Genomic DNA, 23823 nt, shown 5'->3' on the forward strand with positions numbered 1-23823 from the left:
TTCACCATTCCCCATTCCCTTTTCCCTCTCACTTTATCTGATTACTAGCCCATCACCTCCCTCTGGTGCTCCTCTCCCTTTTCTTTCTTCCATGGCCTCCTGTCCTCTCCGATTAGATTCCTTGTTTTTGAGCCCTGTATTTCTTTCACCAATCAACTTCCCAGCTCTTTACTGCACCCCTCCCCTTCCTGGTTTCACCGAATTACCTTGTGATCCTTCTCCTCCTCCCCTCCCCCACCCCCCCACCTTCCAACTCTGACTCATTTTTGTCACTCCTGATGAAGGGTTTCGGCACAACGTGGACTATACTCTTTTCCATAGATGTCCTCCGTTCCTCCAGCAGTTTGTGTGTGATAGTATTTAACAATTTATCTTGATTGAAAATATTTTGAGGCCTTCCATTGGTCAGGGTCAACCATGGATGTTGCGTCCTAGCTGTCGTATGCAAGCTAGGGGAGTGCGATATGGAGAGCAGCCTGTCGCCCATGCAGCTGGTTACCCCTCTCCACTCAGCTAATGAATCCAGAGGAACTGCAGAAATCGATACAGTTTGACAGCTATGCTGTCACGGGAGTTTCCGCTCAGCGTTGAACACACAGAAGGACTGCCTGAGGGAATCTAGCTCCAGATTTTTCCTTGGGGTTTATTCCTGAAGCCTTTCCCCACGAGTGAGTATAGACTCAAGGCAGTAGAGGGTTGAGATCAGAGTTTTCCTTCTCGATGAGCTGCCAGCCATGGCTGATGAGCCCCACTTGTCTGAAGCAACTGGTTTTAGGGTGCCAGTAACCTGCCTTTGCCCCTCCTCCTGTCAGTAGAAATGTCCTACGAGTCTGTGGTGGCCAGTGCGATCATGTTTGCTGTTGTGTGCTGGGGTAGCAGGCTGAGGGTAGCAGACACCAACAGAATCAACAAACTCATTCGTAAGGCCAGTGATGTTGTGGGGATGGAACTGGACTCTCTGACGGTGGTGTCTGAAAAGAGGATGCTGTCCAAGTTGCATGCCATCTTGGACAATGTCTCCCATCCACTACATAATGTACTGGTTGGGGACAGGAGTACATTCAGCCAGAGACTCATTCCACCGAGATGCAACACAGAGGGTCACAGGAAGTCATTCCTGCCTGTGGCCATCAAACTTTACAACTCCTCCCTTGGAGGGTCAGACACCCTGAGCCAATAGGCTGGTCCTGGACTTATTTCCTGGCATAATTTACATATTACTATTTAACTATTTATGGTTTTATTACTGTTTAATTATTTATAGTGCAACTGTAATGAAAACCAATTTCCCCCGGGATCAATAAAGTAGAATAGTCATAGTCATACAAGGCTTAGTAACTAAGCCACAGGTGAAAGCCAGGAGCTAGACATGGCTGTCAGAGGCTATTGGAGATGCACACCATTGGGAGCAATGGTAGTATGAGCTTATCCCACTACCACCCCCAGCTATAATAACCTTAAGGTACCTGCAAATATTTATCATTTAGAAAAGCAATGATATGTATTTCTAGTGCCTCATGACTTGGATGTAGCATTGAGTTCATGTGGATTTTAATTTTGTTGAACGAACTAAAAAGTCTGCAGGGTATGAAATGCATAAAATGCATTTGAATAGTAGCACTCGAATTTTCATCAGATGCAGGTTCTGAATACAGTTTTATGAATTGACAAGGATGTTCTCGTGCCAACGTTACTACGGTGTATTGGCTCCTGTTTTCTCTCTGCAGTACACAAGCATGGATCTCGTTGACTTCATTGAGACCATTTAGTCCGCAGCTTTTTGCACTTCCCTAAGCAAATCAAACCTTCCTGACCATATTTTTATTGTTTCTTCCATCTCCTCGCATGTCCATTTTAAGCTCCACCCGATCCAATATCCAATAAGCTGCTGAAGATCAGCTTCCCTTCTGATCCTGAAAGTTTTTTTCAAGTATTGTCTCTTCTCTTTTAAAATTACTTTCATACCTTTCCTCGAACATGAAAACCTGTGCTGTGCCAAATCTCTGAATTCCTTGACTTTGCTGCAGCTCCAAATTTTTCCCCAGATGTCACTTCAAATATGTTTCTGCCATACCAGAGCTAGTGTGATTGTTATCAGAGTGACTGATAACATTCCCATAACACATTCCAAAGTTGTTATTTCTTATGTAGCTTTTTTTGACATTGTTGATCATTTCTTCCTCTAACTCCTCTCCCAGCACCATTTTGCTGCATTGGCCTACACTTTTCAAGTGTAACGCTGTCACTGTTGGGGAGTTACCTGCTATTACTTCTCTTTTGATGTTACTCAAGTACTTATCCTGGGTCACCTTTTCTTCATCCAAAAGCGGAACTTGGTGAAGTTTAGGCAAAAGCTCTTTTTCCATTTTCCATAAATACCTTGATATCTTGATACCATTGTCTAAATGATTAAGGTGTGTGACTTCCATTCATTTTGAAAAGAAATAGAATTGTCAATATTCTGAAGATTCAGAATCGGGTTTAATATCACTGGCATATGTTGTGAATTTCTTTTGCGGCAGCAGTATATTGCAAGTTTGGGGTTTGATCTTGAGTTTTTCGTTTTTGTGTGGGGGAGGGGGATTTGATGTTGCATTTTGTGCGGGCGGGTTGGGGAACTATGTTCTTGTAGTGTTTTTGTTAAGTTTTTTTTGTGCAATGTGGGGGTTTGGGGGCCAATGTGCAGAGGGATGGTGGTTATGGGGGTGTTGATGATCATGTTGCTGTTTTTTTTTGTGTGTTCTCTTTGAACTGACTTCCATGGTTTTCTTTGGTTCATGGCTATTTGGAGAAGAATCATCTCAGAGTTGTATACTGCATACATACTTGAAAAATAAATACTTGATAACAAATGAACCTTGAGTGGGTGCCTTCAAGTTCTTGTACTCCCTCCCTGATGGTGACAATGAGAAGATGGTTTTGTCCTGGGTGATGGGGGTCCTTAATGATGGATGTAACCTTTATGCAGCATTGTTCCTTGTAGATGTCCTGGATGTTGGGGAGGCTAGTGCCAATGATGGATCACAGGATGCTGCAAGGATCGTCATTGCTGTAGTTCTGTTTGCCCTTAGAAAGCGTGCATAGGAGGTGTTGAGCTCATCTGGGAGTGAAGCATCACTGCTATTCAAGATGTTAGGTTTCGCATTGTAGGTTTCCTAGCAATTTTATCTCTCTTCTTGGCACATCTCAAAATCTGAACATTGTGTAGCCATATGTGACCAAACTGAGTTTTAGAGAAAGGGCCCTCTCTACCTTTGCCTATTTTCATCACCGTAGCATACCTCTACCCTATTCTTGTCTCAGTTTATTAGCTGATAAACTTTCTCTATGAAACTTGTGTTATTCTTCTCACAAGTCTTGAAGCATGTAAATATGTTCTGCTAACCCACTAAACGCTATATAATTTATCTGTTACTTTGTATTTGCTGACCCAGTCGAGATGCTGGCTTTTCAATGCAATTTTCCCCTTCTTTGTAGCCAATTGTGGTATGATTGTTAAATGCTCTATTGTTTGGGCATTTTAGTTTTTGTTAACTCCAAGTTTCACGTTTGCTGTTTTGTAGACTCACTGCTTGCAGGATCTGAGGCAGAACACAGCATTGGCGTCCAAAGTCTTCATTCAAAGGGATTATTCCAGTGGGACAGTGTGCCAGTTTCAAACTAAATTCCCTTGTGAACTGGAATCCAGGGTAAGATGGAGCTACAAGAGGCTGTGAGGAATTCTCAGCAAAATATAGCAGCCTTTGGTCATATCAAATCCCACTCATTAGTCTGTTGATATTTTGTATCGGTGTTTTCCCTAATACCTGAATTATCTGAAGGATTCTTCTTAATTTGTGTACTTGTTTCTACTAATTTACTGCAGATGTAACCCATGAGAGCAATATTTTGCCTAAATATGATCACTTTTAATGTAATTAACTTGGTGCCTAAATATTTACTTGCTGTGTTATGTTCATATATTTAATCAAAATGGTATAAGAGCAGAAGAAGGTAATTTGGCCCTTGAGATGGTGGTCGGTCTCCCTCAAAACTGATTCAGCCTTTCTGCAGCACATCTGTGATTTTCAGAAAGTTAAAAAAAAACACTGAAGATGCTGGAATTTCTGAAATGAATAAAGAATACGAGGAGAACCCAGCAGGTCAGGCAGCATCTGTGGAAAGACGGACTCAAATATTAGGCACAGCACACCGGTGTAGTGGTTAGTGTAATGCTATTTCAGTGCCAGTGACCTGGTTTTAATTTTGCCGCTGTGTGCAAGGAGCACGAACATTTTCCCCATTACCTCCATATTCCATACACGTATGGATTATTAGTTAATTGGTCTCATGAGTTTAATTGAGTTACAGAGGCTCGTTGGACTGGAAGGGCCTCTTACTATGCTGTATCTGTAAGTAAATAAATGAACAGAATTAATATCTAAAGTTGAAGATGCGTCATTGAAACCAGGGAGGAAAGGAAACAAATCTGTTTCAAGCTGTGAGGTTAGGAGTGCGATGCATAGGATGATTCCCTTAGTCCTAGCAAACCTTTCCTCTACTTTCTTGCATCTTGATGATGACTGGTTACCTGTTCTTCACAGTCTTGTGAAGAGTTGTTGAACTGAAATGCTAATTCAGTTTCTCTTTTTATCAATGCTTCCTGACCTTGTGGTAAGGAGACCAATTCTCCACAAAATATATCAAGACTTAACATGATTGCAAATTTTCCCATAATAAAAGCCACATTCCATTTGCTGTTCTAATCATTGGCTTCGCCTGCATGTTGACATTCAGTGATCTGTAGGGAAGCTTGGTTCCTTTTCAAAATCAACATTATCCAATTTAAAACAAAGTCTTTTGCCATTTAAAACAAGAATGTTTTTTATTTCCTACACCTAATGCACCTCATTTCTATCATGTTATTGTCCTCTCAATAAGCTTGCTTGTGTCCTTGAAGTCTCTAGACCCTCCTCATTGCATTCCCACCTAATTTTCCATCCTCCGTTTCCCCCAAGCACTGACTGTTGTGGTCCCTTGCTAATCAACTTATTTCCACAGTTTGCTTTCCATCAGCTTAAATGACTCCCTTGATGCCCCAAATCAATGTCTTTGAATGGCTACCTTGGGCAGGCCATGACATGGAGGTCCACAGATGATGCCCCAGGTGATCCAAGCTAAGGAGCTTGGGGCTGAACTGTAACCAAAATTTGGGGAGCAGCTCCTGCAAATGCTCAGACCTAAGCTGCAACCTAACACATTCCAAATTTATGCTGTTCATCGACTTGTCCAGAACTCAATAATGGCAGGTGGTTAGGAAGTCTATGTACCAGCTTAAAAACCCCTCCACATATACCTTGTAATGAGGCTAAGCTTCTGCATAGAGAGCCTCTTCTCACAACCCACTGTGGTTGAGTCTAGCTGCAGCGCTTGGATCTGCAAAACAATCTGGCCAACTTGGCCAGGTTTGTCCCACATCTTGAGCCCCCAGTATACCCAATGTGATGGGACTGCCATGATTCTTAATGGTACACTGCTGTCTTCTCCATTAATCCATTCTGTGCCAGTCACCTGGCAGCCAGCAACTTCCTCTGCTACCTGGGATTGAGGGGTACACTCTGACTAAATGGTGACGATATTCCCTGAAATGGTCCCTGAAATTGAAAGGCAGATTCCTCAGATGAGTATGACTAATGCTCGTACCCAGGAGCTAATAGTCATTTTGTAGCTATGCCTCCAGTTGGTAGTTCTTCGTTTTTCATCTCTCTCCTCTTACTTACATTGTTAATTTACCTTCACTCATTCCCTTCAGTGTTCATGTTTAAAGTTATTGTTAGAGAGATAGGCGGTCAGATGCATACTACAATGTACAGGCATTGTATTGAAATCTTATGTGTGTGAGTGCTTTTGCAACTTCAGACTCTCTTGCTTTTGACACAAATTGTAACAGCTTCCAACAGTATATTTTTAATTACACTGTTTTGATTATGCTGGCTGATAGAACCACTCTTCGAGAGATATCATAGCATCTGTTATGCAGCTGGCCCTGACACATCTGGAAAACAAGGCCACTTGTGTTAGAATACTGAGTCTGGACTTCAGTTTGGCACTCAACACTATTGTCTGATAGAATGTAGTGAGTAAACTCCTGCTCCTTGGTCTAAATGCACCACTAGGTGTTAGACTTCCCACTGAACAGAACTCAGATTGTTAGGATACACATATGCTCCTCTCTTTCCATCATCCTCCAAATGGGTGCCCCGAGGGTCATCCATGTCTGTATGGCCAAATCCTGAGTAATCACATTGTCAAATTCACCGATGACATGACAGTGCTGGGGTTCATCACTCACAATGATGGGATGGCCTACAGAGAGGAGATAGAAGAGACTGAGGCCTGCTACTAGGCAAACAACCTCTTCCTCAATATCAACAAGAGAAAGGAGATTGTTATCAACTTCCGGAGAACTGTCACTACTCACATTCCTCTTTCCATTGGCGGCACAACAGTGGAAGCAGCAAACAGTTTCAAACTCCTGGGAGTGCACGTCACAGGCAACCTCTTATGTAGAATGTATTCTGGGACCATAACCAGGAAAGCTCACTAAAACCTCTACTTTCTGAAGAGTCTAAAGAGAGCTGGACTATGCATGTCTGCATATACTTATGTCATTCTACAGATATGCAGTAGAGAGCATCCTAACATGGTGGATCACTGCCTGGTACAGAAACTGCACTGCAATGGACAGGAAGACTTTACAACGGGTAGTCAATACTGCCCAGTGCATTACCCACACAAGCCTGTCTACCTACTATTAAGGAAATATGTACAGATTGGTATTGAAAAAGGGCCAGTAACAACATAAAGGATCCCGCCCATTCTGCTCATGAACTGTTTGTCCCACTCCCATCAGGGTGGAAGCTACGTAGCATCCACACAAGGACTACCAGACCCAAGAACAGTTGTTTTCCCTAAGCAGCAAGGCTGATCAACACTTCCATCCACTAACCCACACCCCTAACCACCACTACTTTGCTATTTCCTGTCAGTCATCTTATGTATTGACACTCCTGTGCTGAGCGTCACTTTATGGGCATATGTATATAAGCTATCTTATGTATTTATTTATTACTGTGTTCTTTAACTTATTGTTTTTGTGCTGCATTGGATCCAGAGCACCAATTATATTGTTCTGGAAATGACACTAAACAATCTTGAATTTTAATGCTCTAGCTTGACAATCTTACCTAGCAGAGGCAGCAGTCAACTTCAAGTTTTAAATCTTCCAAAAGAGTCAACTTACCCTCTTTTCATGAGCACTTGCTTTCTGCTGATGTGAAGAAAGCAAAGTAGATTCTGTGGCAAAGATTAGATTCACCAACGTGTATAGCTCTCTATTCAATGCAGTCATCATGCCCCTTCAGTTCTCTGTCTTAAGAGTTGTTCTGGGCTATCTAGCTTTCAGGTATGGTTTCCCTGCAGCAGGTAGAATGAAGAAGAAGGAAAAAGCCCTTAACTCCGAGTGGAGTCATCGGGATGCCGTCATGACGGCGTTTTTTTAAGCAGGCTTTCTTATTTTCACGAGGCCGAGTTGCCAGCTCGACGCTCAGCCCAGCACGGATGGAAAGCGTGCAAGGGAGCCGGCTGGATTCGAACTCGGGAGCCTTCGCTCCGAAGTCTGGCGCTGATGCCACTACACCACCAGCCGGCAGCAGGTAGAATGAATGATGAGAAAATTGGAGGAAATAGTCTGTTAAGACTCCTCACTAACCCTTGTGTACATCATCTGCGTAATTTGGCTTGTTCAGATTAACAATACTCTATTAATTATGTGGAAATAGTTCTCATACCACAATAATCCTTGTTTATTTTTCACAGCATTCAGAAGGAAGTCATTTAACATAGCATAATGAACAGCTCTAATCTCTCTGTCCTACAATCTGATTGCTAAATGTGAAAGTGCTATTAGCTAAGAGTTCTGTGTATTTGCTGTCCTTGTCTAGCACTTTGGCTTTCTAACTCCTTGTCACAGCTGCTGTAATCCTGTCTGGGTGCGTTTGCCAAAGCACTGGTAACTAAACTGCTGTGCTAGCAAGATATTTGTTTTCATCCCGGGCTTCTAGGGTGATAATCCAGTGACATAGTAGGTTCTGATTTTCTTTTTGCATCAGAATTCCACAGTATTTTTCCCCTTTTTACTTGTGGTCGGATGGTAAGTTTAAATATGAATATTGGTTTATTAAGTTTTTGGGGAACAATCATCAGTTTGTTTGGGATGAAAGGTGCCTTTTCTGAATTCCTTTCCTGTGTGAGCAATGCACTTTCCACAGATTGACAGACAGCAGTTTGAAGAAACCATCAGAGTACTAAACAACCTTTATGCGGAGGCTGAGAAGGTGGGAGGACAGTCCTACCTGGAGGGCTGCTTGGCATGCTTGACTGCGTACACCATCTTCTTGTGCATGGAGACTCATTATGAAAAAGTGAGTTAACTTTTCACTATGGCTATCAAGTTATGTAAATGGATAGGACTGCTAAAGTCAAATACTGTACTTGCCGTTTTACAATAGGATAGTTATGAGCCTGACCTATTCACCACCCAACTATTCAAAATCTGTTGTAAATGTTTTTAAAAATCTTACTGATGTTCAGAATGCCTGGGAGGTAAAAGGGATTTTATAATGTTTTCTGTTTTCAATCTGGTTACATTTTATTTGGTATCATCATGCAGATAATATTCTAACAGTAAGTCATTTAAGAAATAGTGGAGTATCGATTTATTTTAATACTCATCAAAGGTTCTGCTTTACCTTTTGGGAATGCATCTAATAAATCTGCTTGCATATAAGTCATCTATTGATGGTCAAGATGTAAATTATGGATGAATTCAGTAATTATTTCCTCAGACATTTTAAGAATGTACATAGTTATAATTAGTTGAATGGAGCAGTTATTTGTCAGCAGTCTAGTTAATGTAGTCCAAGATGTAATGCATTTCTTGCAGGTTCTATATTTTTTGTTAATTTGTTATTAAGCATATTATTTGATTTTTGAATGAGTACATGTGGAATAAAATATTTGATAATATGCTCATTGGCATTGAGAAAATAGGCAGGCTAATGCTTGAACATGGATCAGAAATGTACATATTCAAGCACCTGCACATCTTTTTCTCCTTTCCACACTCAGTATTTCAAATTTGCATTTTTATTTGTATTTATCAATATAAGCAGAGCCCACGTACAAAGCATTAATATGTTCTGCATTAGTTGTGTTGATATTTTTCTTGAATGGTCTAACTACAGTTAAGAGTAAATGAAATGCTCCCAAACTGCTGTTGTATGCAGAGTTATTTAGTGACCCATAACTTTGGTCCCTGATACAAATAAAGTCATCTCGTGTTCTGACCTGATGTGCTGCACTTTTGCAATAGTTTCTGTTTTTATTCGACCTTGTGAAGCATTTTTTCAAATGTGCTTGATCACATTTGCTGTAAAGCTGCTTTGGGCATCAGGACTCTACCAGTGTTACAACAGCTTGCTTGTTCTAAACTTCTTTGAATTTTGACTGACTAACATTTTTTAGAAAATATTAATGTGTTTAGTCAAAATTATCTGATTGAAACTTTCATGACATCATCATAAATTTGAGAAGTGAGTGGGAAAAGTTTTTTTAAGAAAAAACCTCAGGAAATATGTGGGAATTGTCAACCTTTCACAGATTATTATTCAAACTTGGATTTGAATTACGGAAACTGACCCACCTGAATCAGATCTGACTGTGTACTGATTTAATCATTTTGTGGGTTTCTTGTGACTTGAAGTATGCAGAACTTAATTAAACTCTGAAGGGTTTCTTTTATAAGCAAGGTAAAGAGCACTGGTCACACAATCTTCCCAGTGAGGATATCTGTCACATATTATTGATTGTGGAAACTGATTCTGCTTCTACCATTTCAGCTTTGGTTCATCGAGAGTTTTGGAGAATGTAGGACTGAAGAGACTCTAGACTCCAGCTTGGCTGCCTTTCTGTTACTCATTGTTGCTGTCAGTTATCCAGACACTGAGCAGATAAATGTATGTTTCAGTTTGGCAAGGAGCTGCTTAGCACTTGTGCTTAAAGAAACCAGTGCTCATCTCCCACAGCTCCCACCATCAACCGTCCACCCTGAAGTAATCCCTTTCCTGTCAGATGCCTCCCAGATGAAAATTGAGATGTACTGTGTAAAGCCCATTACATAGACTTTTGAAGGGCAAGAGAAAAAAATTCTTAAAACGCAAATTCGCTTCACTGAGGATGCAACTAAATTTTAAATTAACTTTGATCTTCTACTTTCCTTAATATTATGCTCTTCCACATCAAAAGATGGGCTGATGACCTGATTTCATGTCCTTCTTCTAGCCTTTAAGAATCAGGAAGAGACTTCATCTTTTTAGCTTTTGCACCCAGATGAAGATAGAAGCTAAATTATCTCTATATGATTTGTTTTGTGCAATCCTATCAGTGTTATTGGTATTAATTGGTTCTTGGAGTATGTTCAGAATTTTTTGAAAGTGGTTTTGTTTATTATTGATGCATTCTTTGTTTGCAGGTATTGAAAAAGATTGCTAAATACATCCAGGAACAGAATGAGAAGATATATGCACCGAGAGGTCTTGTCATAGTTGATCCAATTGAAAGAGGTTTGAGAGTTGTATCCTTTAGTTTAATTGGATTGCTCCTGCTATTTATTAAAATATCGGTCTCTTTGATTGCTGTTTATATAGCCACATAGCTGGGCAGTTTTGTAATGTTGTTCCAATGCTGCCTCAAGCATGTATTAAACAGAGAAATAATTGCATTTCCTACTCTGATTAAACTTTGACAAAAGCACTCCCTCTTTTGCATGGACTGAGATGGTTGTTTTTATTTTAAATAACACTGCAATATCCTTAAATCATACCATAAGCCTCTGTTTTAAAGAGGAAAATGGCAAGTTGAAAAGCTAATGAAATACTGGCAGTGAAACATAAATTTATTAGCTCCAGTCTCTCCAACCAAGGCTCCACTGCGGCACCTACTATTTTATTTGAGAGGGCAGTTTAGTATCCTTGCCAGATTCTTGGCATTCTCATTTTATATTGCCAAAAATTCCCTTTTCTTCTTATCGGAGCATTATTTTTGGAGGGCTTGATATGTAAGACATTTTCACTTGGCTGAATAGATTAGAGATAAGAATCGTGGTCTTGCGTAGAAGAATATTAGGAATTTCTTCATTAATTCTTGAAATCCTACAGAAGACTGAAGGTGCTTGGTCATTCAGTAAGTTCAAGGCCAAAATCGAAATGGAAGTAGGATAGAAAAATAGTTTAGGTAAATGATCACTGTAATATTGAAGAGGGGAGGCTTGGTCGGTGCGTTTGTTCCTTATGTGTTTTTTAAAAATGACTTTCTACCAATTGCACAAGTTCCACATAATTTTCTTCGAGCAGTATTTTGGATGCTATGGAATTCTTTTTTGCTAGTAAGATACAAGGGTTTTTAATATAATTTCCTGCATTTTGTGTGAAATGGTTTGGAAACAAATGGAGTTAATAGACTCATTGAGACGCATTACAAGAAATCAAAACTAAGTAATTGTGTGAAATCCGTTAATCGTCATAGTTAAAGCAGTTAAATAAATTTGTTATTCAGGTTGGAAGAGGTAGAGGAATCTAGAACTATTTGAAATAAGGCAGCTTCAGATTTTTGCTTGGAGCATTTGAGTAGAAAGAAGAGAGAGTTGAATTCACATTTGGCACCAATGGAAGATTGGTAATAATATGCAAATTTTTAGACTGGAGAGATTCCATGACCAGACCAACCTATTTTGAGATATTAGAAAAGAATGCTTACTAATTTGACAAAATGTTGGAGAGACTGAAGGATAAGTAGATTTAGAGGATGTATTTTGTGCAGGGGTGATGTAAACAGCCATGTTCTGAATGAGTTCAAGTAAGATGTAATCCAATCACAAACAAGAGAAAATTTGCAGATGCTGGAAATCCAAGTAACGTACTCAATATGCTGGAGTAACTGAGCAGGCCAGGCAGCATCTATGGAAAAGAATACTGTTGATGTCCTGCTGAAGGGTCTTTGCCCGAAACAGCCACTGTACCCTTCCTTAGATGCTGTCTGGTCTGCTAAGTTCTATAAGGATTTTACGTACAGTAAGAAGTAATTTGAAAGGCTTTATTTAAGGGTGTTAAAGATATTATTTAGTGAAGATGAGTGGGATATTTGGATTAAGACTCTCATTTAGTCACATCTTGTGTAGACATTATGTTTATGTTCTCATTAGCTACTATAAGGAAATAGTTTTTCTTTTGCTTCAATAATTTGAGGAACAACATTTGAAGTTTTGGAAATTGTATGACTTGTCTTTTGCCATAAATTGGGATACCTCTCTATCCATTTTCCCAGTGTTTAAGAGTAATGTACAGATCTCGATTGAATCTGCTTTTTTTTTTGGTGTATTTGGGCACTTCAGTGAAATGATACAGCACTTTGCTTTTAAAAAAAAATCTGGCATCTACTGAAGGAATTGTGTTTGAAACTCTCAGACTACTTAAGTTTCAGTCTCTTGAAGAAGTCTTGGGTAACCTTAATTGGAGAATCAGAGTAGATTACTTTCCTGGCAACCTTTTAAACAAATTGTCAAATTTCTTTCAGTGTGCTTGAATACCGTGGCCCTTTATGAACCAGAATTTGCTGTAAGTCTTTGTTTGTTTCATGAGTAACTGGTTTGATAGATGGTTAGAAATTTCTGTTTCTACATTAGTCCAATTTGTTTACTGAAGTAGTAAAACTCCTGTGCATTCAGTCAGATGCATAACAAAGGTGAGTATAAAATGGGAAGTTCTTGTTCTAATGTTAACTGAAGCTACCAAGGTGGCTGGAATATCTCTCTATTTAAAGACAACTGAGTGGCACCTGGAGTTCAATGTTGCCCTGCTCTCATAAGTAAAATCTTGAAGGATCCCACCCACCATGCTTATGGACAGTTCGTCCCATTCCCATCAGGGAGGAGACAATATAGCATCCACACCAGGACCACCAGACTCAGAAACAGTAACTTTTCCCAAGCAGTAAAGCTGATCAACACTTCCACCCACTGACACACCCCTGCACACCTCACCACCACTACTTTATCATTTCCTGTCAGTCACCTTATGTACAGAAACTCCTGTGCCTTGCATCGCTTTATGGATGTACAAACGTACAATAAATCTTACGTATTTACAGTTGCAAGGAGAAATTTGCGAACCCTTTGCAGTTACCTGGTTTTCTGCATTAATTACTCATAAAATGTCATCTGATCTTCGTCTAAGTCACAAGAATAGACGAAAACACAATCTGCCTAAACTAATAGCACACAAACAATTATACTACTTCTCATCAATACTGAGTACACTATTTAAATAATCACAGTTTAGGTTCAAAAAGTATGTGAACCTCTGGGATAATGCCTTCTACAAAAGTTATTTGGAGTCAGGTGTTCCAATCAATGTGATGAGATTGGAGGTGTGGGTTGTAGAGGTGCCCTGCCCTATATATAAAAAAAAGACACACAAAGTCAGGTTACTGACAGAGCCGAATGTTCTTAAGAAAGATCTGTTTATGTACGCCATGCCTCGATCAAAGCAACTTTCAGAGGACCTTAGAAGAAGAATTGTTGAGATGCATGAAACTGGAATAGATTGCAAAAGCATTTCAAAAGACCTGCGTTCATCAGTCTGCAATAAGAGAAATTGTCTAAAATAGTCTAAAATTCCTCCTTGCTATTGTGCAAATCTGATCAGTTATAGGAAATGTTTGGTGGAGGTTGTTGCTACTAAAGGAGTCGCCAGTTCACAAACTTTTTCCCACTCTGGACTGTGAGTGATTAAGCAATGGGTTCAATAAAGACATGAAGAGTACAGTTGTTTGTCTGTTACTCGTTTAGGCAGATTTGTACTTGTCTATTATTGTGACTTAGATCAGTCCACATTTTATGATTACTGCTGAAAAACAGGTCATTGCAAAGAACTTACAATCTTTATCTTGCAACTGTATATTTATTTTATTGTTGTGTTCTTTATCTTAATGTGTTTTTTTTTGTGTGCTGCATTGAATCCAGGGAAACAATTATTTCATTCTCCATTACACTTGTGTACTAGAAATGACATTTAGGAGTGACTTTTGATCTTTCGTGAATGGAGATGCAACTTTGGATCATTTGTAACCTGTTGAAATTATTTGATGAAATAACATGTAGGATAGAGAAAGGAGAGTTAGTGGATGTTGTTTACTTGGATTTTTCAGAAGGCTTTTGACATGGTGCTACACATGAGCTGCCAAACAAGTTAAGAGCCTGTGCTATTACAGGAAAGATACTAGCAGGGATAGATAATTGGCTGTCTGACAGTAGCTCATTTCTGGTTGGCTGCCGGCTGGTGACTTCCTCAGAATACAAGGATGTCGATTTAGAACAGAGATGAGGAGGAATTTCTTTACCCAGAGGGTGGTGAATCTGTGGAATTTATTGGACGTATGTTGGTGACTAGTGGTGTTCTGCAGGGTTTGGTATTGGGAACACTTCTTTTCATGTTATACAGTATGTCAATGCTTTCGATGATGGAAATGATGGCTTTCTGGTCAAGTTTATGGATGATACAAAGTTAGAGTGGCAGCTAGTTTTGAGGAGGCAGGGAGTCTGCAAAAGGACTTGGACACATTAGGAGAAGGGGCAAAGAAATGCCAGATGGAATATAGTGCAGGGAAGTGAATGGTCATGCACTTTGGTAGATGGAATAAAGGTGTGGGCTATTTTCTAAATGTGGAGAAAAGTAAAATAAAAATCTGAGGCGCATAGGGTTGTGAGAGTCCTTGTGGATTCCCTAATGATTACTTTGCAGGTTGAGTCAGTGGTAAGGAAGGTAAATGCAATGTTAGCATTAATTTCAAGGAAACTAGAATATAAAAGCTCGGATATAGTGCTGAAGCTTTATATGGCATTGGTGAGACTGCATTTGGAGCTTTGAGCAGTTTTGGGCCCCTTATCTAAGAAAAGATATGCTGGCATTGGAGAGGGTCCAGCAGAGGTTCATGAGAATGATCCTGAGAATGATAGGGTTAACAAATGAGGAGTGTTTGATGACTCAGGGCCTGTACTCACTCGGGTTCAGAAGAATGAGCAGGGGAGAATCACATTGAAATCTATTAAATTTTGAAAGAACTAGATAGAATAGATGTGGAGAGAATGTTTCCTATAGTGGAGAGTCTAGGATCAGAGGGCACAGTCTCAGAATAGAGATACATCCACTTAGAACAAAGATGATGAGGTATTTCTTTAGCCAGAATGTGGTGAATTTGCGGCATTCATTGTCACAGGTGGCTGTGGAGGCCAAGTCATTGGATATATTTAAAATGGTGGTTAGTAGGTTTTTAATTAGCCAGGGCATCAAAGGTTATGGGGAATGGGGTTGAGAGGGATAATAAATTAGCAATGATGGAATTGCAGAGCAGACTTGATGGGCTCAATGACCTAATTCTGCCCATATATCTAATCTTCTTGGTATGGTCTTGATTGTGATGGGATATCTTTATCAGTCCAAGTGATGTGGAAATAGGCTTATAATCTCCAGAACCAGGGAACAGTTGTACAATCAGTTGTGTATTGAAAAAAAAATTCCAAAATTCACAATGAAAGGAATTGCTGCAGTGGGCGATATCCAGAGGGAATTGCTCTGAATCATTTACCCATTTTGATGGTAATTGAGTTTTTAATGAAAGCAAAACTCACATTTTACCTCAGAGCACAATCTAGTTTGTGTCACTTTTTAATTAAAGCTCAGAATGAATATTTTTCTTGTGAAGACCACTATCAATGTTAAATTTTGAACACTGTGTTCCAAATCTGCCCTTTTGATTATCACTTCCTCCCTCCCGAATACAGTTGTCTCCAAGAGCTACAGCTTCCTTTGGCATCAGCAGCATCATTTTATTAAACCTCTATCTGAAGACTGTCTTTTAAATTGCATGGTCTCATTTATTTACAGTTCTTGTAAATCTACTTACCCTGGGACTATTGGAGACATTTAGTTTACAATGTATGATTTAATAATGTTACAAAAAATGTTGATTGCCCAGTTACTTGCTTTTTCTAAAGACCTCAATATGGGGTAAGGATAAATAATGACAGGAATTGGAGAGGAATTGGTATACGAGAGGCACTGTTAAAGGTGCGTTTTGAAATGGGGCCTCGCAAAGGAGAAGGGGGAATGAAGTACAAGGACGTGGGAATAGAATACTGGAGTGTAGGATCAATGGCATTGTTCATAGATTTCTGGAGCTACGATTCTTTGCTTTGGTGTAATCAGTCCTTTCACTTTTTTCCAAGCTCTCTAACAGTACTTTGCACTGCTCTTGCTTTCTTCCTTCATCTGAAAATGATGATTTAATCTTCACATTTCTGCATCACCAGAACGGACTATAGGACCTTGGTCATGTAATCACTTTTGTTTTGACAATAAGCGCTTTTGAGTTACTTTGTGCAACATTGCCAAGCTTTTTTCTGGCTTCCAACAAAGTCCTTAGGTATTGACTTTCTGCAGAAATTGCAAGGTAGCAGTCATGGAACTAAGTAGCAGTTTTTTTTAAGCTCTACGGGCCCGAGGCTTGTGCCCTGAAGCTCTAGGTACAAACAGTGAAGCAATGGAACTTTTCTGATCTGTGGTTCAGGAATGCACAAGTGTGTGCACTTGCCCCCGGAGGTTGAAATTAATTATTTTAATAAATGACAGATTTTTGCAAATGGTTCTAAATATTGCCAGTAGAATTGACTTGCTGAATTTAGTATGGTTGGTTATTTCTGCAAACCTTTTCTGGTCTTGGTGAGATATGCCAATTGCTAATGGCAATGTGCCTGCAATTGTGGGGATTATTTTTTATTTCTTCAGCCAAATTAGACACGGTTAAGAAAGTGACTGAAGCAATTGAATCATCTTGTGTTTAAGACTCTAAAATGATGGCCTTATGTTGTTGGTGTACGGATAGGTTTTGAGAGTGTATGTGTGTATGTGACACAGATGTTGTCACAGACCAATTGATGCTTGAGATGTGTTCAACACATTGTATTTATTTAATATCTAAGAAAAATACCACAGCAATTTCACGGTCTCTGCTCTTTCACATAGTATGTTTCGAGTTATAGGTGTGTACAGCAAGGCATGCAGGAAGAATATGAAGAAGACCAGCAAAAGAACTGTTATGGGAAAAATGCCCTTGAGCTGAGAAGGCAGGTTTTATTGTTACTGACACTTTATTGATACTGGTGGTAAGTATAAAAGGGGAATATCACTGCTTCTCAGTCATGCAGGACCCTATTTCACTGAAGTATGAACACCTGTCACAGACAGCGAAAATTATTCCCGCTTTTATGTTGATTTTCTTTCTTGAGTATTGTGGTTCAGTCGGTATGCTTGCATCAGGAGTTTGAGAGACTTTATTCCTATCTTTAGGGACTAGAATTTCAGATAAGTGCAGTATTTCCATTGGTCTGAATGTGAAAGGCCAAGGCATGCTCTTTAAATTTCAAGTTCAAGTTTATTGTCATTCAGCTGTATGCAGTACATATATACCACCAAGCACAGTACTTATAATTCACAAAATAACACACAAAGCAATATTACCACAATTAATAAAATATATTCCAGAAAATTTACATTTAGCATAAAGGGCAGTTGTGACACAAGTCAAAAAGTCAGCTGTTTAGCGCCACTGCTGCTTCATAAGTGATGAGACCAGGGTGGTAGCAAGGAATTCAGTAGTCTCATGGCCTGGGGGAAGAAGCTGTTTCCCACTCTAACAGTTCTTGTCCGAATGCTACGATACTTCATGTCTGATGTTAGGGAGCCAAAGAAATTTTGGGATGAATGGGAGGGATTTGTGACTGACCTTGATGATCCTTTCAGACCTTGCAGTGCTTTTAAAAACGCAAACACAAGGAATTCTACAGATGCTGGAAATTCAAGCAACACACATCAAAGTTGCTGGTGAATGCAGCAGGCCAGGCAGCATCTCTAAGAAGAGGTACAGTCGTCGTTTCAGGCCGAGACCCCAATTATGCTCCAAGAAACTTGGTGCTCCTAACTCTCTCCACTGAGGAGCTGTTTCTATACAGTGAAGAGTGGTCAGCTTGCACCTTCCTAAAATCCACAATCATCTCTTTAGTCTTGTTCACATTGAGGCTCAAGTTGTGCTCGCACCATTCTACAAGCCCCGCTGTGTCTTCTGTATACGCTGTCTTGTCATCGTTATTGATAAGGCCAGCCAATGTTATGTCATCAGTGAACTTTGTTCAGTTTGAATGGAGTCTTGCAGTACAGTTATAAGTCAACAACATCAGTTAGACTTGAGATCCTGACACACTGTTTCAAAGAAGAGTGAAATAATTCTTAGCATCCTGCCAGCATGTGTCACAGCTGAAACCTCAAGACATTGATCATTATTCAGTGGGGTTTATGGGAGCTTGCTGTGTGTGAATTTGTTGCAGTGTTCCCAAGCAATAACTCAATTTTCAAGTGATTTATTATTCTTAAACATTGGGGCATTCTGAGGTTAAAATTGGTGTATTGTTGTAAAGGAGCATATTTTCCCCAGATTAGGTGGGGTGCTTTAATTGAAAGGATGAGAGTAGATCATTTGGCCATTTGCGTTTCTTCCCAGTGTCATGACTGATCTTTTTCCATCAGTAAATTTTCCTATGCTAACACTGCGTCTCAATTCATTTAATGTGCAAAAATCTATTGATCTGACTTGTTGAAATGAAACCCAGCATTGTTGCAGGTTAACTGCCCTCAGTGAAGAAATGTCTCTTCTTTCAGTGCCCAATGACCAATCCCTAATTTTGTGACTGTTATCCCTGGTTCACAAAAATAATTCCAGGATTGAATGGCTTGTCGTATGGAAAGCGTTTGATTACTCTAGGCCCGTATTCACTAGGATTCGGAAGAATGAGGATTAACCTAATTGAAACCTATCGAATGTTGAAAGACCTCAATAGAGTGGATATGGGGAGGATGTTGCCTATGGTGGGAGAGTCTAGGACCAAAGGACATAGCCTCAGAATAGAGGGGCATCTTTTTAGAATGGAGATGAAGAGGAATTTCTTTAGTCAGAGAGTGGTGACTCTGGAATTCGTTGCCCTAGGCTGCTGTAAAGGTCAAGTTATTGGGTATATTTAAGGCAGAAGTTAATAGACTCTTCATTGGTCAGGGCATGAAGGGATACAGGAAGAAGGCAGGACATTTGGGCTGAGCAGAAAAATGGATCAGCTGCGATGGAGCAGACTCGATGGGCCAAATGGCCTAATTCTGTTCCAAAATCTTATGGCCTTATGGTTATGGTTCTAGTACCCCTAGCCAGAGCAAGCCTCATCTGTGCAACTACGTCATTGCTCTTGTACTCAAATCCTCTTGTAATAAAGCCAGTATACAGTTTGACTTCCTAATTGCTTGCTGCACTTGCTATATAACCTGTATTTAATCACTAATCAAGTCGAAGTTGCCTTTTTGCAATTTCACATTGACTTTCCCCAGTCCATCATTATTTTTTAATGCAATGTTCAGGTTCCACTTTTGTAATATTGGATACTAGCAATTTCACTGTTGGTGCATTGACTGTCCCTTGAGTGAAGCTAGATCCTGGACTTCCTTTCTATGCATTCAGCTTAAATAATCTGGTGAATTGGTAACTAATGCAGTCGATGTCTGGGATCTGCTGGTGATTGCCAAACCAGTCTAAAGATGATCTTGCCTCTGGGTGTCCAAGGAGCTTTTGAGTTCTGAATTTAGTATTTGCAGTTCTTACAAAATTTTCAGGGTGGCGTAACTGTTATTGCAATCACTGTACAGCATCACCGATCAGAGTCCAATTCCCACTGCTGTCTGTGAGAAGTTTGTTGGTTTTCCCCATGACAGTGTGGGTTTTCTCCGTGTGCTGCGGTTTCCTCCCACATTCCAAAGACATACATTTAGGGTTAGTAATTTGTAGGCATGTTATGTTGGCACTGGAAGTGTGATGACAGTTGTGGGCTGCTTCCAACATAATCCCCACTGATTTGATTTGATGCAAGGAGTGCATTTCACTGGATGTTTCAATGCACAAAGCTAGTCTTTGCAGGTCTGAATTTAGACTCTAAAATTGTGATCTTGAGTTGTTGGTTTCTGCAAGTACTTTGGAGAGGAGAGGGCGTGTATGATACAGATATTGTCACAGACCGAAAGCAGGATTTGGATCCTTTTTTTTCCTGGCTGTATTGGCATATGCCTGTATTCTTCAGATCTGGCTCACATCCTATAGTAGGTACGTAGAAACATAGAAAATCTGCAGCTCAATACAGGCCCTTTGGCCCACAAAGTTGTGACGAACATGTCCCTATCTTAGAAATTACTAGGGTTGCCCATAGCCCTCTATTTTTCTAAGCTTCATGTACTGATCCAAAAGTCTCTTAAAAGACCCTATCGTATCCACCTCCACCTCCTTTGCTGGTAGCCCATTCCACGCACTCATCACTCTCTGCTTTTTTTAAAAAAAAAAGAAGAAACTTACCTCTGACATCTCCTCTGTACCTGCTCCCAAGCACCTTAAACCTGTGTCCTCTTGTGGCAGCCATTTTAGCCCTGGGAAAAAGCTGCTGACTATCCACACGATCAATACCTCTCATCATCTTATATACCTCTTTCAGGTCATCTGTCATCCTCCGTCGCTCCAAGGAGAAAAGGCCGAGTTCACTCAACCTGTCTTCATAAGGCATGCTCCCCAATCCAGGCAACATACTTGGAAATCTCCTCTGCACCCTTTCTATGGTTTCCACATCCTTCCTGTAGTGAGGTGACCAGAACTGAGCACAGTACTCCAAGTGGGGTCTGACCAGGGTCCTATATAGCTGCAACGTTACCTCTCGGCTCCTAAATTCAATTCCACGATTGATGAAGGCTAATACACTGTATGCCTTCCTAACCACAGAGTCAATCTGCGCAGCTGCTTTGAGAGTCCTATGGACTCGGATCCCAAGATCCTTCTGATCTTCCACGCTGCCAAGAGAGTCTTACTATTAATACTATATTCTGCTATCATATTTGACCTACCAAAATGAACCACTTCGCACTTATCTGGGTTGAACTCCATCTGCCACTTCTCAGCCCAGTTTTGCATTCTATCATTGTCCCGCTGTAACCTCTGACAGCCCTTCACACTATCCACAATACCCCCAACCTTTGTGTCATCAGCAAACTTACTAATCCATCCCTCCACTTCCTCATCCAGGTCATTTATAAAATTCACGAAGAGTAAGGGTCCCAGAACAGATCCCTGAAGCACACCTATATATTCGACATATCACACAATTGTCCAGATTGAAGACTTCAATACTGGACATAGTATTTCCAATATATATTTCATAGCCTTGATTTATAAGATCATTGGGGGAGTCGGAACATCTGCTGTGTGCCTGGGGACCCGGGATCCTTGCGATCTCCAGGCACAGAGCTCAAAAAAAGTGACGTAACGGACTTTTAACATCGTAAACCAGCGAGTTGTTTGTTATCTCGTTGGAAAATGGAATGGAGTCAGCTCTGTCTCCCTTATTAGGAGAGCGAGAGCCTCAGCATGTTGAATTATCGAGTGAACAATGTAGTCTTTGGGGTAACTACAAGTCTGTGTCTTTGCTATTGTTTTGCTCATGCTTGAGTGCTGGTAGGGGATACGCTTTATTTTTTGCTGGTGGGGAGGGGGTATTGTTGCTTGCTGCCACTTACCCACGGGAGGGAGGGGAGCTGGTGGGGGACTTTGGGGTTCTAACACTTAACTGTCATTGATTCTTTGGGGCACTCCTCTGTTTTCATGGACGGTTGTGAAGAAAAAGCATTTCAGGATGTATATTGTATACATATCTCTGACGTTAAATGTACCTTTGAACCTTTGAATAACATACTATAGTGGGATGGAGATGTGGGGAAAAAAAAGGCTGAAATGCTCTGTCATGTGGTCATGCAGAACAGAAGTAGGCACTTCTTCCCACTGAGTTCTGGAAGTCAGCATTGAACTGGGGTCACTGGAATCGTGAGGCAGTAGTTCTAGCTTTGTCACTGTGGTGGTCTTTCTTGCAATTCACAGTAAACAAGCACACATCTCATATCTGGAATCCACTGTGTCACGTGGTTAGGTTCCCTATTGCCTTTCAGCTCCCACCCAAGAAAAAAACCTGTTTGAGAAGTATAGTTTCCCATTTATATGGCATGGTGATAGATATGATGAACTTTTAATCTCTCGCCTTGTTTGAGGCTGGAGTATTCCAGTGCACGATACAGTCAAATTTCATTATCTTGTTACTTCAGAGATTTCTGCTTCTGCCTTCTTTGGACAATGATTATTGAAGGGTAAAGTAGGAGAAGGAAAATATTTCCAAGTTAATTACAATTTAATTATTATTTGATTTTTTTGTTTGCTGTAATTTCTCCCCTTAAATGCTGCACAATAGTAAATTTACTAGCTGTATCTCTGTGTAATGAAGGACATGATAGTTAATTAATCTGACTAACTAAATAGTTCACAGACTCGTCCATAGCTGCCAGTTCTAATCATGCAAATTTGGGAAAAATATTTGTGAATTAGATCTCACCTTGTTGGACTTGGAATAGAATGTGAATGCTTTTTCCTTGCGTAAGCAAGACCTGATTGAATCAACCTTTTTCTTTTTAAATCTTTTTATTAATTATTTTTGAAAATCAACAACAGAAAACAAATACATCAAAATAAAATCAAGATAATATATCCATATGTAGGGTAAAAGTTAAGCTGTCAACCAGGCTAAACAGTATATCAATAATAATCAAAAAAACAAAGTATTAAAGCATTTTTTTATGGGAAAAAAAGGAAGAAGGAAAATCAACCTTATTTTCCTAGCGAATGCAACTCTTGTTTTCCTAGTAAATGTCAACAATCAGCATTGAACATCTTCCGATAGAAGAAATAATTCTCCAAATAATCTTGAGTCAATGCGCTCCGGACAGAGTGCGTTGTATCACTATTACAACTGTAAATGTGGCATCCCTTAATATTTCCCTTTCTTTCCAATTGCTGACTAAGGCAGGGATGCTGTTCCTTTGTGATCTGTAGCCCCTTGATATTTTATTTACAACTTTTTATTTATTGGGTCAGTGGATAATTCCACTGTCTTCACAATAGGTTAAGTTTTTTCTTGCCGAATAATCACAGGTACACATTTTCTCTATCGGCATCTTTAAGTCTTTACCCTTTGAATGAAGGTTTTATTCTTGCGAGGGCCAGTTTTTAATGTAACTGCTTCACCTGAGCTGAACACTCACCATTGTAGACATTTAATATGGGACCTGTTCAGTTTCATATCACAGTGACCTACTGTAAATAGTGCATTTGTCAAACGCAAGACTAAAAGAAATAATAAGCTACTTTGCCTCTCAAGTCTTGTTTGCCAGAGGATAAGATTGGTGACTTTCCTCAAGGCCTCATTCCTGGCCTCTTCCCATATCCCTTCATTTTCTTTTTTTTATTAATGTATCAGATTTGATTGTATTGAAGGAATCATTCTTGACAACCATCTGAGGCAAGAGTTCTACAAAGACTTGAGCCTTTGTGAGAAGAAATTCTTCTTTATCTCAGTATTAAATGAGTGCCTCCTTATTCTGAGGCAATGCACTCATGAGGGGAATATTGAGAAGATTTGGTTTGTCACCTAAAATATTCAAACTTCTGCAAATGTACCATGGAGAGTTTTCTGACAGGCTGTATCACTGTCTGGTATGG

The 23823-nt window shown here is 39.9% G+C and overlaps 1 protein-coding gene across 1 annotated transcript in view; it reads left to right on the top strand.

The window, feature by feature from the left end:
• LOC134350980 (golgin subfamily A member 7-like) overlaps positions 1–23823 on the top strand; it is a 65336-nt gene that overhangs the window by 12993 nt on the left and 28520 nt on the right. Inside the window, exons 2-4 of the mRNA XM_063056923.1 lie at positions 3564–3689; positions 8310–8462; positions 10571–10672. Of these exons, the coding sequence (XP_062912993.1) occupies positions 3564–3689; positions 8310–8462; positions 10571–10672 (381 nt within the window). The remainder of the gene's footprint in view (positions 1–3563; positions 3690–8309; positions 8463–10570; positions 10673–23823) is intronic.

The sequence above is a fragment of the Mobula hypostoma genome, chromosome 8, assembly GCF_963921235.1.
Source record: "Mobula hypostoma chromosome 8, sMobHyp1.1, whole genome shotgun sequence".
NCBI lineage: Eukaryota > Metazoa > Chordata > Chondrichthyes > Myliobatiformes > Myliobatidae > Mobula > Mobula hypostoma.